Raw genomic sequence first — 17055 nt, 5'->3', positions numbered from 1 at the left:
TGTATTTGAGTTAAATTTTGCCCCCAAATCGTTCGTCACCACAATAAGTGGTTGTCCACGGAATATACTACACATTTATGCTTACTTTAAAAGAAATCTCGATGGTCCCCGCTTCCGGTCTCGTTCGTATGAAAACCAATAAAGTAGACATCATCAGTATTGATTACTGATTTTATAGAGAATTTAAGGGATTAAATTTTATTGTATTCAACCAGACATAATGAATGCCTAGTTAAAAATATTATCAGTTGTCTTACTTTACAAATTTGGTTTCTATTGTGTTACTTGATTGTCTCGAAGATATGTATTAAATAATGCCCCTCAGATAATTTAGCCTGTATAATTTCAATAAAATACATGCCAGTCTGTCTTTACTATCTTAACAACAAACTATAATCCTACAAGTACTATCACTAAGAAACCGTTTCTATCCTCCTGTTACCGTCATCAATCACTTACTTCCTCAGCCAAGTCCATGGACTCGGTGCTCACAGCCGAGTTCATGGTGTTGTAGTCTTCGGGCTCGTCCTGCCCGTTCAGCTCAAGGACCATCTGCGTCTCCGCCACTTTGAAGAGCGTGCGCTTACGCCGCGCCCACCAGGTTTCAAAACAATTTCAACTTTATGACCTGGCAAAAAGGTTCTAGATTAAATAAAAAGCAATTGACTTTCTTGAAGTAAGCTTAGCTCTTAATCAGCATGGAAGATTGAAGTAAATCTTTTTCCATAAGGAGATGTTATAGGTTAAACCTTACAGGAAATTCACATTGGTCATATAATGAAGTATTCTATTTAGATTAGTATGATTTATATAGCAAAAGCTAGAACTAGTACTCTCACAGAACAACTTTAATTTCATAACTACCTACACACTCGAGATATAAATATATTTCTCTAAGTTATTCATCAGATTATTATTGAATTCCACTACTGGGTGCTTATGTTAGTCAAACCAGTAATTTAAATATATAGTCTTTAGATATAAATTCTATAATGTCCCCCTAGCCAAGAGTCAACAGAAAACCATGCAAGTTGTAAAATATAACAATCACAATCTTATCAGTGTTGGTAAATAAAAGCTGTTTCAAATACCATGTGTTTTAATATTATAAACATTACTTCATAATATTCAAATATATGTATAAAACAAACAGAGTACTTCAGTCTTAACAGGAAGCAGGAATTATTTCTCATAATATCATCATTTATGTTCAATTGTAGCAAGTATTTTTATTTTAAAAAGCATGAGTAAAAAAATATTACTTCTTATTTATTGAAGAACATTATTAAATTCAATTCAATTCAATAAACAGATCAAAAGATTGTTGTTCTAAGTTCCACCATTAACACAACTTGAGAAATCAATAATATAATTGTTCTTTCAGCCCTGTTATTTTACTAAGTGTAGTCAAGTAAAACAGCTGTTAACATGTCTGGTTTATGTGATAACTGATATCACTGTTATATACAGAAGTAAATAAAATAATAAACTTGTTATCAAACTACACAAGCAAAAAAATATTGATTTTCAGTTCCAATATGGCTATTCTAGTAAGATGAAAAATCTGTATTCCATAATCAATTAGCTTTTTTATTATACAGAAAGTATAAATTAAAAAGTTAAGCAGTTATTATCTATGCATCATTAATTTTGTAATAATATGCACCCCAAATGTTTGCTTCATTCACATCCCCAATGTGTCATACATTGACCCCAAACTGTGAAAAAATCAATACCCCAACAAATTCTCTACTGACACATATTTCTAGTTTAAATATAATTCCCCAAGTGTTAGGTAATGAAGTTATCTTACAATCTCCATTTTGTACAAAGCCTCTGACCTCTGACCTTTTCTAATTCTCCAAATTTATATATTTTTACATAGAAATTACACTATGTACTCACAATAACCTTGTAAGTGTTACTAGGACTATTGTCTTGGTTGGTCTAAGCAGAAAGTATTGATTAAATGTAGATAGAGAACCTCTATTCTATAACTCTTGTGTAAATTCTTTCTTATTGGACTCTCGAAAGTTGATTAATTGCATGCCGGCGTTTTATGAGCCTTCACCCAAAAGACGAAATAGCTAAATCGGCAATTCGTAGCCCTAAATATACTAAGATAGCACAAATGTCTGACTATTCTATTGTGTAGGCAGCTAGCAGTGAAAAATCAATACTTGTGCTTCTCTATAAAATGTCTATGTACCTAAACTAGATGCACTGAACTCCCGAACAAATGAGAATAGATGACAAATGCACCGAATCATTATTTCGTAGAATGCAATTTTAAGATGCACTTATTACAGAAAGCTTCAATTTTATGCCTTTTCCGCGCGAATAGTTGCAGAATATCTTACACCAATGACGCATTTTGTTTGATGTTTTGTTTATACGGTGCATGGTGGCCCGCAACGGGTCAGTTTCGAAGACGCATGACATGACGCAAGCTCTTTGCGGCGGCGTAAAGGATAAGCCCAAATGAATGGCCATCATGAAGGGGAGTCGCGCGTTCGAGCAGGCCCAGACAGAATGGAAAGACTACGGCTGCGTACGCACCTGCGTGATTTGAAACTCATTTTGCAATCCAATTAGAAGTCTTCAAAACTTGCTGTGATGTAACCCGTTCAAAACAACACTTTTTAAAACATTTACACTCGGCCAGACACTGAATTCACAAAATTGACGGAGTGCACGAGAGACCCCGAAAAATCCAAGTCCTCCATTACTATCGATCGGTAAGCGCGGTATGTAGACCGTATAAACTTCATATCTAGGGGTCGCCATTTTGTACGAGTCTGCGCGGTGTGATTTTCGCATGGAAAGGGAAACCGCCCCTCTGCCTGAGGGGGGACCGGAATCATATCTTTGTAAGTAAATAATAGCTTATTTTAGCAATCTTACTCACCAATTTTCACAGTCAAATATTGATATTTATTTATCCTGTCTCGCTGTGGTGCTAGATGTTCAGGAAAAATCCCTAGTTTATTTTCGAAATTGATCATTTCACGTCATACCGTAGTGACATCTAGTGAAATTTTCTTCAACTCATTTGACGTTTGGTGATTGTAAACAAATTTTCGCTTGAATTTTGTGAATTTGTGTGTTGTGTGTTTGTTATTCTCGAAATAATCATCGATTGCGTAACATATAAGTTACTTTTAGTGATAGAAATAAGGTGAGTCCTTTATAAACACTTCTAAATAGTTTATTATATTCGTTTCTTTGAGGTTATTTAACACTGGCTGTTTTTCCATGAAAATAGAAACTACGGCCTCCTTACGGTTGTAACAACAAAATCTTTTTGGATGAATATAATTAATATAGCTACTATTGCAAGCATACAGTGATATTGTCTAGAAATGATTACATTTGATAATGGATTAATTACCACTATAATAGGTTATGTTAGTCTATTTACTATTTCTAAAATCATTGTAAAACTTATCTTGAAGATGATAAGCAAATTGTGCTAGTGTTTTAAAAAGAGACAGGTGATGAATTTTATTTTTCTAGTTTTGATGAGAGAAAGCTCTACACCATTATTGATATTTCATAACTTTTGGCAATACCTTTACAAATGACATTCTTACTTTATGCAGTTATTGACTGTACTGTTAATATTATGATTTTAATAACCAATCTTATCAAAGTCTGGATTTCCGAAAGATAATTACTATATTAACTAACAGTAATTTTGTGGCTCTGACTGTAAGAATAGTAAGTAGGTAAGAATGTGTGTGGATATGCTTCATAAGTCCAGTGGTTGTTTGATTTCATATTAGCCCTTTTGGTTGGTGCTTATATTTAAAAAAGTTATAATATACCTGATTTCAATATTTTAAGATCTCATTGCCTAAATTATTTGACTTCCTATGTGTCTGATTCTCTTTTTGGCTCAAGACCAAATCTGGAAATAGGATTTCTATACTATGATCTTCTTTCTAAGTAATCAGTACTTGTTTTTGAAATAAACATGCCATATTGTTAACCAACCAATATTGTATATGATTTCATAGTATCTTATGACTAGCTATTTTGCTATAGACGTGTATACAGGGAATGTCATACAGTAGATCTCAAACATCATCTTTTCTGCAATATTTATAATTGTCATGGTGCCAAAGTGAAGCCCAAAGTATTTAGAATTGTTAGAAAAATGAAATCTGGATTAGTTGTTGCTCATAAGGTATAATAATTTCCAATAAAAGACCATGTTATATCTCTATTATTTTATATTATTGCATAATAATAAGTCTAAATACATATAACCTAAGTGGCATAGCTTAACAACTAAATGACTAATTTATTAATGTTACAAAATATAAAGTATTTTTTCATAAAATTAAAGAAATCACATCTTTATTAAGTATCGTCAACTTGTTCTGTTTCATCGCGGTCTCTTGTATTCACCAGACTCCTCTGAAGATCCTGTAGCATAAAAACACAGATTAAATATAAAATTTTTAAGATTTACTGAATAAGCTTTGTTTTTAATGTAGTAAAACATTAATTGAAATAGTTGAAACACAATATAGGTTGAAGTTCTTAAATAGAAAACAATTTCAAAAATAATGTCAGTGATGTTGCTACAAAATTGACTTTTTAATTATATACAGCACTGTGGATATTCTCTTATGAAAGTCTCCTCTATATCCTACACATCTGTGACTTGTACAATGCTCTTCCACCAAAGACCTACAAATTCCGTCATCACTATCAGCTTTGACAGCAAGACAGAGGGTGTTTATCAGCTAGTTACAAGTGCTTAGCTAAAGTAATGACCAGTAGAGCGATGGCACCAGCGGCCCCGCCAGCCCGGCTCGCACACGCAGGCCCCGGCCACGCAGCGGCCGTGGCGGCACGCGTGCTGCGCGCACGCCTCGCCGCGGCACGAGCAGTCGCCCACGCGCCGCCCCACCTCGCAGTGGTTGCCGCCCAGCCCCATGGGGCAGCGGCACTTGTTCACGCCCTTACACCGACCGCCGTTTAGACACGGGATCACGCATTTTGCTAGAAAAGAAAGGATGGTTAGATGGGCCTAATGCTAGCCGCGTTGCCAGACTGATATTCCCGTCGAAATAGTATCGATAATCTTACTAAAGATAATATCAAAATAGAAATTAAAAAAATCTAATACACACCCTATCTGTTAGTCAAACCTACGTCTTTGTGACCATAACAATCACTACCGTTTGTCACAAGCACACATTAGAATTATCCAGCAATAACTTTAAACTGCTCATTTTAGTAGCAAATGAATATATTGTACTTACAAAATTCACAGCGCAATCCATAATATCCTTTAGGACACTCGCACGTATCCTTCTGTATACACTTCCCCCCATTCAGACACTTTTGTGAACATATACCTGTAACAAATAGTACACATTACATTATAATGTATTTGTTATAGAACACAAGATGTTGCGCCGGCCGTTACTGCAACAGATCAGGGGCGCGCACAGCACCGTGTCCTCAAGTGCTAGGCCTTATTGGAAGAAGAATCCTCATGTAAGTATTTTACAAGTTTATAGAAAAATCATAAAAATAATGCAGTTTTATCTTATGAAACCCAAAGAATATATTATGTCCTAAGACCTCATCTTTAAGTATAGACACTTAAGCAGTGTGGTCTATATTTGCTTTAACTAAAAAGTGAGTAAAGTTCTTCCAGAATTGGCTCAAAAAGGCCTCATAAAATTACAGAAGAAAGTCAATCTAACGAGCTTCCAAAAATCTGCTAAAATAGTTTAATATCTATTTTTTAAAAGCTCAAATAACTTTACAATAAGTGCTATGATTTTAAGCAACTGCCAATCAGTTTAGTATAACATCTTACAAAGTCAACTTTGCTACATTATTTCTTATTTTCTATTTCCAGTTAGACTCAATAATCCGGGTAGACCATGCAGGCGAACTCGGCGCAGACCGTATCTACGCGGGTCAGATGGCGGTCCTCGGCAACTCGGCAGAAGGGCCTCTCATACAACACATGTGGGAGCAAGAGAAGAAGCACAGGGAGAAGTTCGAGGAGCTCATCAATGAGTACAGGGTTAGGCCTACTGCGCTGACGCCGATTTGGAATGTCGCTGGATTCGTGTTGGGAGCTGGTAAGTTTTTCAGTGTTTGTACAGTAAGAATCGAAGAAATAAAGGAATAGGCTAAGTTTCTACCGAAACGAGCGTAAACGAAAAGATATATTTCCTATGCATCATTAATCAACGTCTGTTACTTAATACCATTCTGAATAATAGTTGTCATACAATAATTTATCACACAAAAAAGTAGAACATTCATAAAGTAACAAGGGATGACCGTATTCGAACTGAAGGATAGATAGGAGATGTGAAGAAGTCATCTATATACATTTATTAGCAATAGGCCTATAAACTATAAGTTATTTCGACTGCGTATATCATTGTACCATTATCAATAACACCAAACCTCTACTTACTTCTTTTTCAGGCACAGCTCTGCTCGGCAAAGAAGCAGCAATGGCATGCACAGTAGCCGTCGAAACAGTCATAGTAGACCACTACAACGACCAGCTACGCATCCTGATGGAAGACCCTAACATCGACAAGGAGATCCTGGAGACCATCACAAAGTTCAGGAACGAGGAACAGGAGCATCACGACACTGGGATAGACCATGGAGCTGAACAGGCACCGTTTTATAAGGCCATGACTGAAGTCATCAAAGCTGGCTGTAAGGCTGCTATAGCGATTTCGAAGAAAGTGTAAAGTGTTTTCGTGATGGGCGTGTTTTTGTGAGAAGTAAGCTTGTATAGTCTACATATTTGTATAGTAACGCACTTCGAAATATTTTTTGTGGTCATATAATTTGTCTCGATAATTCGTCATTTTAAAATTAAGACGATATGACGATTACACAATCTACGAGGCAATATAAAATTTTCGCCCATAATAGCGATATTAAATTGATAATGATGTACATACATTATAGTACGTGCACGTATAAGATCCGAATATCTTGCTATAAAGACAAGCTTATGAATGATCAAAATACGGTGTTTCAAAGTAATAAACGAGTTTATGAATTATAAAAATATGACCCATGTGAACATCTTTAAGGTGAAGGACTTTTATAGAAGTGTTAACGTGCTCTAAATGGATGACAGACAATGTGGTAGCTTAGTTTGCATTTAATTATAGTAGCAAATCCAGTTTCTGATGGTATTCCACAAAACTAAGTATTGTTAACTGGTATTATAATAACTGAATGTTTGTGCTGTCTAAACAATGAAAGATACTTAAATATTGTAAAAATACATGTCTGCTTCATCTTTGTGTTAAAAAAGTAGGATCATGTTTCATCAAAGTTACCAGGGATTTACCTCAGAATTGTATATTTTTATTAAATAAAATAGTCAAGTAATTTCTTCGTTTCATTAGTTAAGTTTCAAGTTCATTAGTCTTCTATTGTTTAGTTTCAACGGCCTGTAAACCTAGTTGTAGACCTAAAACATCGAACACCGGGATTCTAATAGCGCTACCTGGTGACGTAAATAATTGTCATATCGATAAGACAGTGCTGCATCCATTTTTCTTCATTTTAGTAAAAAGATCTACTCAGCTTTTTGCTTGTTTAATACGTTAATCCCTTTAAATTTTGTTTTTCTATACAGTATATAAATAATTTATTAGCAGATTTCAATATTCTGTCACTATGGTGTTCAATACTCTGCTGTAAAATCTTCAGTATATTCACATACCTCCTTCACAATTCCGTCCCTGGTACCCTGGCGGGCAGGAGCAGACGCCGGGCGCGGTGCAGTTGCCTCCGTTCATGCACTGCGGGTAGCACAGCGCCGTGCGACAGTCCTGCCCCATGTACCCCTCGGGACATTGGCATATCTTCTCGTTGTTGCACCACCCTTGATTCGCACACTTTTTGTCGCATTCTGGGTCGGGACCTGCGGTTATGAATAATATTGTGAAATAGGATAATGTAGAATAGTTGTTTGTGGGTGCAATCTTTGTAACATTGAAATAGATTCTGAAAATAATTTCTCTATAGCTTTTCAATTGGCAATATTTATTGACGACAATGTATGTCCTATTATACGTATAATACTTAAAAACCTTGTTATGATTCTCGACAAAAATCAGTAATTTATTGTTCTACGTACGAACATTTTAAGGACACTTTAAACGATCTAACAGGCAAAATCTAAAAGGCATTGGTATTAAAAATAATGTTTTAGTAAGTTAAGTTAAAAAAGCAAACAACAATATAAGTAGGTATTTCATTATACTTTTGCATAAACGTCTTGCTTTACCATAAGTTATTTAAAATACTAAAGTTAATTTATAAACATGAACAGATATTTTGCTGTCGATAAATAGATATTAAACTGCGCCTTTCAATCAAAAATGAAAATAAATTCAAAGATGAAATAAAAATTGCAAAATTAGCATGTAAGTCAGAATAAGTGAATACATGATGGCAAAACAAGACCTTATTAATATTAGATATTAGTAAATAAGCAAGCAGGGTAGGATACAAACCTAAAAACGCAAATTCTGTGAGCAGAGGCACCGTGTATCAGCCAGCCAGCGGTCTCGGCGCAATCCCGGAAAATAACGCATTCGGTTAATACAGGCCTGGCGCACATCGCAGCCTTCACACAATATCACAATATACGAAGATATACATTAGTTTTAGTAATGAGGGGATAGGTAATGCACTGATTGACATTATAGGGGAAAATACATAAGTACTTATAGAAATACGTTTTTTGTATTTTTTTTTACCCTATAGATTCACTATTCAACAAACATTTAACATTTAATTACAAAAGTTTGTTCTCGGGATTTTTGCAAGTATTAGCAAATTTAAAAAATAAATGTCTTGGCTCTGTGGTAGTTTTTATTTATTGCATTGTATTAAAATTGGCGCATTTTTAAATATGCAGACAACGAGGGTTATCGACCCAATTATCGGCCTAGTACAATAATACAAGCTTAGTACTTTATTATCTTTAAGATTGAATGATCGCTTATAATGTACAATACATACAATCATTATAGTTTTCAGAAAAAATATTACGACTACTCTCACCAAGAAAAATCAATAATTCATCGTAAAGTTAAACAAAACAGTAATAAAATGTCAATCGTTGCATTGTTCTGGTGGAGGCATGAACACAAACACTGTGACGTACATTACAGTGTGAAACAGTAATAGTCGGTAAAACGTACGCTCATACCGACTACCCATAAATGTATTATTAGTAGCGTAAGCATAACAATATGAGCTCCAAATAGATTAAATGCAATGTTTAGTGCTTCTGTTTGTACTCAAGTTCGCTATACTTTCTCATTTTTTGTCGTAAGCATGAGAATTGAATTAATAAGCTCAAGGACTCGATATTAGATTCAGCAGTGTTCATAAACTGTTATTTTAAATTCAATATATTGGAAGCGTTACGTCTGTGTCTTTGTAGATGTGTTGTTGTCTACTTAAAGTTTAATGGTGGAGAGAAGCTCGTTACTTTTATACTACAGCTACAAAAACACAGGCGTGTAAGTGTTAAAAATGCGTTGGCGATACAATACCTGTCCTTTCTAAATACACACCTCTCTGTGCGCATTCCTTCTTTAAATGTAATCTTAATGGGGTGCCTTTTAGCGGCAATCCTCTGCCATTTTTAAGCACAAGTCCTATTTCAAATGTGGCCACTCCGCTGTTATTGCCCACACATGGCAGTATTATACTAAATTCTGTGAACAAACTCTCTATATGTATTTTGTCAGTCAATATTTGTCCGTTTAAGATTGCACTGAAGATAATTTGTTTAGGGTTAAAGGCCTACTTGACTTGTGTTGTTTGTAAATAGTAATTTAATGAGTAGGTAGGTAATGTTTTTGACAAACAGTATTTTCATAACAAGTAATTATTATATAATTTTGAGAATTATGTGATAACCTTTAGATACCTACCTATCTATATAACATATTATATTCTTACCTTTCGAAGTTTTAGGCACCCGTCCACGTGTTTTGATAGATAGCACTGGCGGCTTCAATATATTTAAATCTGACGACGTTAATATATCAAAATCATAGTAGTATCTCTTTTTGGACTTCCACGTGAAGTTGACGTAGCCCACTTCCGAAGGGATGACGGGCAATTTGTTGGAAAAGTTCGGGTCTAACACGTATGGAGATACATGACCGTTTATTATTGCGAATACTTGCATTGATATACCTGCAAAATAAGGTTAAATTACTTACTTATGATCAATTAATAGTCTTCATTTTAAAATACCAAAAGATCATTGTTAAGTTTAAAATAGATAGGTACTAAAAGACCATAATGTTTGTTATTTTTATTGTCTTATCTTAAACTTGGGTTATTTATAAACAACAAAATTCGGACGAATACAAAGTCCATCCTAAGATAACTTTTTAGTGCATTTTTTTTGACAAAAAGGAATTAAGATTCTTGTTATCTTAAAATATTCAATGATATTTGAGGGGTCAAGATTAATGGAGCTTAAAATTATTACGACAATCGAATGATTGTGCTGAAAACCTTTTTATCTACAAGGAAACAAAGAATAAACGTCACTTCTTACTCTTTTTAAGCTTCTCATCAATATTTAGACTACTTGTGCTAACCCTAATTTTAGCTCTATTCGGTGTATAGAAGTAAAGAAAATCAAGTAGCAATAGTAACTAATTAAAGGAGATCGGCAGATTTCGTACAGCTAAAAGTTTGTGTTGTTTCGTAACAGAATTTGTACCACTTATTAAGGGGACTAAGTCACTTATTTTTATTTGGGAGTATTATTTTTAGAAGTCCGGATTAATTAGAAAGTATTTGTTTATTTAAATAATAATTTTTGGTCCATGGCTTATATTTGTTGACAACTAAAGAAAAAGAAAATCTCATGAGACGTCACTTTTCGTCTGACGTCTACGCATCCGCCAATTTGCTGTTGTTTTGAATTGTGGTTTTGACAGCATCTGAGCAATTTAGCGAACTATCGGGGCTTCTAAAAATGGACATAACTTTTAGTTCCCAACTTTTAAAAATATAAGAATTTTAAAATAAGCTTGTCTATCATATTAGCTACCAATTAAAACAAAAAGTAAACCTAAACATGACATTTTATAAGCTGTACGAATTCTTCATATAAACCTGCCGTTCGCCTTTATAAGTAGTAGTACCTAATTGCTGAAAATAACGGCGGTTGACTTGCTTTCTTTTTAACAATAGTTACACAATTATATCATTGTTAAGTTTTTAAATAAACATGCCTTTTAAAACCTTTAGTTGAAAGAATAAGGAAATGTTCCGTCAGTGTTGGTAATTTTTATACTCACCACTAAACATCCTGACTTGTCGCTCGTCGATCCACAGTGACAAGTCTGAGTGGTGCCTTGACTCAGGGTCCTTATAGTCTCGTCTCCCGGCACCGAGTGCCAGTGACATCGCCAGCGCCAGGCCCGCGCACAAACGAGCACCCATTGAAGCTGACTGCCACATTCTGATGAACAATATAAATAGTTTTGAAGCTTTTCTAGATTTTAAAGAAAAACATATTTTAGTGTAGATTCTATTATTTACTGCCTCCGTAGCGCAGTGGTTTAAGTCTCTACACCCGCGCCGTTACCATGATTGCGTCAGGAGGTTGTGGGTTCGATTCCCATACAGAACATTTTTTTAGGCGATCCACAAATAATTGTTTCGGGTCTGGTTGTACCTACTCTGCGTCTGTTGTTTGTATGTTTGTAACAGTCCCCGCGATACAAGAGCAATACTTAGACCGCGAGTTGTCTTTAAAAAAAGGTCTCCATAAAAGCCCTATAAAATATCTGGTCTAACCAGATTTAAGTAGCCCACAAAGTAATCTGTTACAATAAAGAGAATCCGAAAACATTTCTCAGCGCGATTAAAACTAAATAAAAAACAGTCGTAAAGTGTTCCGATCAAGTCCGGTTCCACGACGATACGACGATACGAACCTTTCTCAAAGTGTCCAATTAACAGAGCGAGCCGGGTATCATCCGAAAATATGTCATAATTCCATTAAAGCGGTCCAACGCACACCAATAATAAGCGTTTAAGTGGCGTATAATTTGTTTGTCGACCATACAAAATCTCCCCGAGCTCCGAGAGAAAAGAAAAAAAAGCGGAATTATCACAGTTAACATAATTGATTGAGACCGTTTGGGACGTGCTCCTACAATGGTATTATCGTGAGAATGGTCCGACGAAAGTAGTAAAAAAACTTACAACTTCATTAAATATCCCCTGTCAAAAAGTAATGTCTACTAGGTTTTTTTACTCGCTCCCGGTGTCAAATTATACGTACAAAAGGTGTTAACAAAAAAGAAGACTCACCGATGGATCTAGTGTAGGGGTGCGCAACAATTTTGTCTACTTTATTTTTACATAAATTCAAAATACTTATTTTTTGCTTTATTTCTAAAAACAGACATTAAAAATGAAGTTAGGAATAATTTTGACATTAAACTTTTATGTTGTACAAAATGCGGGTATAGTGGTTTTTAGCGTAGCATTAATGAATCAAAAGACAAGGCACAGGACATAACGCTTATCTGCCTTTAGAAAATAGGTATTACACAAATCTAAATAATTTGATTGTTGTTCAAAAACAAAAAAATCACGTGTTCTAGAAAAAAAAAACTTGCGCGTATTTATTTAAATAGAACATTCATATCATGGGGTCAAATGATTGTTTACAATTAAAAAGATATAAAGATTGTAATGTTAATATTCCGGGCGCCATATATCAAAACATTGTGTAACTACATTTAAATATTTAGTAAGATAACCTCAAATTAGCGCGGTTATGGTACCTTAGATAAAACATGTTAATTGTAGTAAATAATTTAATTGGACCTAATTGATATGATGACTGTTGTTAAACTTTGCAATGTGACGCATACTTATATTTTTAGGATAATATGAGGGTTAAAAGACAAAATTAAGTTTAAACTAACTTAACTTGGTCTTAAGACCAAACCCCTCCTTGATTACGAAGGAGACCCTTGCCCAGCAATGAGACATTATTGGGTTAAATAATAAGTATATTTTTTTAGGCTCCAAAGATATTCCTGTACTCAAACTAATCCCTCTGTCATTCCGATCGTAAACCCTTGCCTTTGCCAGCATTGAGACAGCAGAAGGGTAAGCTTTAAACTATTTAATAGAAACTGACCATGAAAAAAGTGGACCTTAGAGTGCTACGGATAAAGCTTGATTAGTCGCATCTTAGTTTTAGGAAAACCACAATTATTTTTTGCCGCCTTCTATACTTATAAATACACCTATAGCTTATGCAATGTACCCTCAAATACATACTGCTCAAACACCAAGTGCAGATGGGTCACAGTCGTAAAACATAGTCAGTATAACAACTGAACGTTTCTCACGGCTGTCGTTAAGTGGGCACTGTTGTTTCGCAATACACTCTACAAATATTAGCCTTTGTTAATGGCTCTGCATGGTTCTGCATTAAGCATCTGTAAGTATAGCTTTAGGCAACCGTTATTCGATGGATTGTTGTATGTTAAACTTTAAGAAACATTACTTTGTCTTCAAAGGACATGTCTAACGTATAGGATATTTTGTATGAGTTTAACTTTTAAATTTCAAGAAGTAAATAGACGTACCTATGTCTTATCTGTGGCTTGTAGTATAAGTATCATGAAATATATATTATCGTATATATTTCGTGCTTTCAAGTAATGGTATGATAAATATTTGCTCAAGGTTTTTTTATTTCTTTTTAGTTGGTATAGGAGACCATAATTTAAGAATCACGCAGGATATTGGGTTATCCCGGCACTTCGAACTCATAAAGAAACCGTGTTGTGGTAAACCAATATCTTGTTAACAGTCATGACTGGCGTCTGGTCAACAAATTCATACCTACCTGGGATTTCAGTCGAAATTAACCACAAAAACGTATAAATGAAGTGAAAATAAACTCAACCGTTCTAAGAAACCAACCGATGTACTCTAAACTGGAATTTCCACGACAATGTGACAGTGTAGACAACAATGTAGATTTGAAAAAAGTTTATCATTAACTGAAAAATAAATTTAATTGCACGCTTACTTATCTATAAAAAGCAATAAAATTATTCAACTGTATTATTTAACAAGTGCAAGGGTCTCAAAACAACGCAATTATTTACAGTTGACAGGTGTAAACATTTTTTTTCACATGGTACTAAACAATCTAAACAATCATCCGATATCTTTGTCTGAAAAGATTTCCCAGGATATATCGTAACAAACTTTCACGTTTTAATTCAGACTAGTTTGTACCCACGACTATGGTCGCATGGAAAAAAAAAACAGGATAAAACGTATACTTACATAACATATGCGTACGTTTTAATCCACATGAACTAATATGTGACAAACTCCTCAACAATTTCCGAGATTTTTTTCATGAAATTGCTTGTTATACGCGGCTTTAATAGTAGAAGGATCTCGACCACGATTTATTCTGGGGGATTCCTAAAAAATATCTTCTAATAGTTATTTTATTTCGTAATTTCCTACCATTTGTCTCTTCTTTAATATGTTAATTAGTCTTTGAGTATTTGTCGATATAAATAGGTGTCTGGTATCAAGTATCAAAGGGTTATGTTTCAGTTCCGAATGTCACTTTCGTAACGGATGCGTGTGGCGATAACTTGTGCGAATGACCGGCCGTTTCGCGAAATATCCTAATGGATTGTAAAAATTTAATTAAAAACATGGGAATATTATATTTTAATGGGAAAATCTGGCTGTTAGTTTATTTTTTTGCATTACGGAACGAAATATGTAAGTATAAGATCGAACACATCGAAAATGGAGTTATAGAAGGCAGGGTGAGTTATGTTCCCCTGTTGATAAGTATTGCTCTAATACTCTACTATCTACAAACTTCAATAGTCTACAGCAAAAACCTTTATGGCAAACCGCAAAAGTGAGATTCATTAAGACAATAAGTTTGTAAGTAATGTTAAAACGACGCTTATCCTTTTTAGAAATCTGAAACAACAAACTTGTTTTTTTGGGAAACTTCACCACATTTTTCACACTAGGTAAGGCAAGTGAAAATATATTTAACACCTGAACAATGGTAGTTTTTGACCACAACACCATTTTAATTTTCCTCTGACGTATACCTACTCTTGTAATTCAGTCTCGGGTTTTCCCCATCGTCAATATTTAATCAATAATCTAATGAGTAAGCGATATATTTTATCTTTATTTAGATGCATTAGTAAACAAAACAATAGGTAAAATAATTATAAGTCGTTGCAAATCCTCTTAGTTTATTATCTAGAAAACGATAGTCACTTTGTTATGGTAGGTTATCAAGATTGGTATTTATGTTTAAGTACCTACCTTAATATACAGACATGTTGTCTGCCTCGATATTGTACTGCTTAAATTGTCAGGTGGTGAATTCTCGCTATTTTTGGAACTAAAAGATTAAGGCACAGGTGTGATAGAAACGAGTCACTGGATCGAACGAACTGGATGAACGTTTGTTAAATGTGTCTCAGTCGCACATTAGTAGACTGTTATAAAGTTGAAAGTACGGTTTAATATGAATTTTGACATATTAAATTAGCTTATTTTAATAGGTATTATGTTTTAGCACTCTGTTTTAAAAGAAATTATGAAAAACTCGACAACCTAATAAAAGGTAACATGATTATTGTAAATTCCTCGCGATACACATGAGAACTATTTAATAAAAGATAAAGCAATAAAACAATTGTGTCCGAAGATACAGCACCTCTGGCTTGCACTTGTTAAGCTAACCAGTGTGGATACGATACCCGTTCGGGAACAGGTAACTGTGTAAAAAGTAAAAAAAAAACTAAAGTCCGCCTGACGGGCTGCGGCCGCCCTCGGCCAACTGTCCGGTGTAAGGAGCGCTGTTCACACTGCGATTGTATTAATTGGACTATATCGTATTTTGATAGTCGTGAATTTATAAAAAATGTGTTATGAAATGCTGATTTTGTCGTATTTGTTCGCGTCGATTAGTCCGTGATAGTTTGCTATTTTTAGGTTAATTAAACAATAGTTGAGACTATTTATAAAGAGGTAGGTAATTGGTCATACTGATCATCTAAACTATTAGATTTAGATTTAAAAAGAGATTAAAATAGGCAAAATAAACTAAACTTTTTTATTTATAAGTAAAGGTGTCCATATCTTATTAACATAACAGGTACAAAACAATAAACGTAAAAAATAAATAACGATTAAAAGCTCGTTAAGTTGTGGTGCAAAAAGTCGACAATAAATCGCATACGGTTGCCGTAAGTGGCAGGACCATTAAAAACATGTATCCATTTAACGATTACAACGTTGTTGGATAGATCGCGAGCCGGTTTTACAATTTTATCCTTCGTCTCACACATCAGTCCCGACAAGTAGCGAGTTAATAGCCTGCTTTACCCCGCCACATGCACTGTGCACTGTACTTCTAACATATGATCCCATAGTTAGGGCTCTATTAATAACACCCGGCATGTTTACATTTGCCAGATAGCAATGTTTACTTTTTAATGCTTTCTTTTATCTCCTCTATCCTCTATTCCTGTTTTATAAATTTCCGATACGTTCATTTTTATTCAATTAATTAATTTTAATTTATTATCTACAAACATTATTTAGACACTAAGCTAAGCGATCGGTCAATATTAGTATGTGGGTAATTAATAAAGACCGTCTACCACTCGAATTCCGAATCGATTAAACAATTAACTTTTAAGTGGGATCAACGATCTTTTATTTATCGTCCACTGTCATCCTGACGGATTTCGCGATATGATACACTTCAATAGATAGAGTTTAGTCTTACCTGTACGAGGTGTTGTGTTCCTATTCAAATGTATTTGCAGCACGCACGTTCATAATTTTTAAACTCACTGCACAACTCGCGAACTCGATCGTCTCGTTTGACAACAAATAAAAAACGTTGGATGATGTCCCGCGCTCGCGACGGTCGAACACAGACTGCCTACATATTGT

The 17055-nt window shown here is 34.6% G+C and overlaps 3 protein-coding genes across 12 annotated transcripts in view; 1 reads left to right on the top strand and 2 right to left on the bottom strand.

Moving 5' to 3' along the window:
- ewg (DNA-binding protein Ewg) overlaps positions 1-3016 on the bottom strand; it is a 17700-nt gene extending 14684 nt beyond the window's left edge. For 4 of the 6 annotated variants that reach the window (XM_076121140.1, XM_076121156.1, XM_076121186.1 and 1 more), the window contains exons 1-2: positions 2560-2698; positions 460-628 (exon numbers count right to left, since the gene is read on the bottom strand). In XM_076121140.1, the coding sequence (XP_075977255.1) occupies positions 460-552 (93 nt within the window). In that variant the 5' untranslated portion in view covers positions 553-628; positions 2560-2698. The other 2 variants (XM_076121148.1, XM_076121176.1) reach the window with 2 other exon arrangements.
- On the top strand, positions 2733-7419 carry Coq7 (ubiquinone biosynthesis protein COQ7, mitochondrial). 2 transcript variants are annotated; one of them, XM_076121243.1, is made up of 4 exons: positions 2733-2870; positions 5417-5514; positions 5885-6113; positions 6469-7419. In XM_076121243.1, exons 2-4 carry the CDS (start codon positions 5425-5427, stop codon positions 6744-6746), a joined length of 597 nt encoding a protein of 198 aa, XP_075977358.1. In that variant the 5' UTR covers positions 2733-2870; positions 5417-5424; the 3' UTR covers positions 6747-7419. The 2 variants fall into 2 exon arrangements, with proteins under 2 accessions (XP_075977358.1, XP_075977351.1); XM_076121236.1 differs by lacking the exon at positions 2733-2870 and adding an exon at positions 3019-3178 and having other exon boundaries at positions 6469-7418.
- LOC142977337 (protein shifted-like) lies at positions 4199-17055 on the bottom strand. Of its 4 annotated transcripts, none has more exons than XM_076121206.1 (8): positions 15412-15831; positions 11358-11521; positions 9997-10236; positions 9585-9749; positions 7739-7939; positions 5277-5372; positions 4786-5013; positions 4199-4431 (listed from the first exon to the last, which is right to left on the bottom strand). In XM_076121206.1, exons 2-8 carry the CDS (start codon positions 11518-11520, stop codon positions 4391-4393), a joined length of 1134 nt encoding a protein of 377 aa, XP_075977321.1. In that variant the 5' UTR covers position 11521; positions 15412-15831; the 3' UTR covers positions 4199-4390. The 4 variants fall into 4 exon arrangements, with proteins under 4 accessions (XP_075977321.1, XP_075977331.1, XP_075977341.1 ...); XM_076121216.1 differs by lacking the exon at positions 15412-15831 and adding an exon at positions 12379-12520; XM_076121226.1 differs by lacking the exon at positions 15412-15831 and adding an exon at positions 16886-17055 and having other exon boundaries at positions 4203-4431; positions 9606-9749.

This window comes from Anticarsia gemmatalis, chromosome 1, assembly GCF_050436995.1.
Source record: "Anticarsia gemmatalis isolate Benzon Research Colony breed Stoneville strain chromosome 1, ilAntGemm2 primary, whole genome shotgun sequence".
Lineage (NCBI taxonomy): Eukaryota > Metazoa > Arthropoda > Insecta > Lepidoptera > Erebidae > Anticarsia > Anticarsia gemmatalis.
The sequence above is the reverse complement of the archived record's forward strand: the minus strand, read 5'-3'. Positions and strand labels throughout refer to the sequence as shown.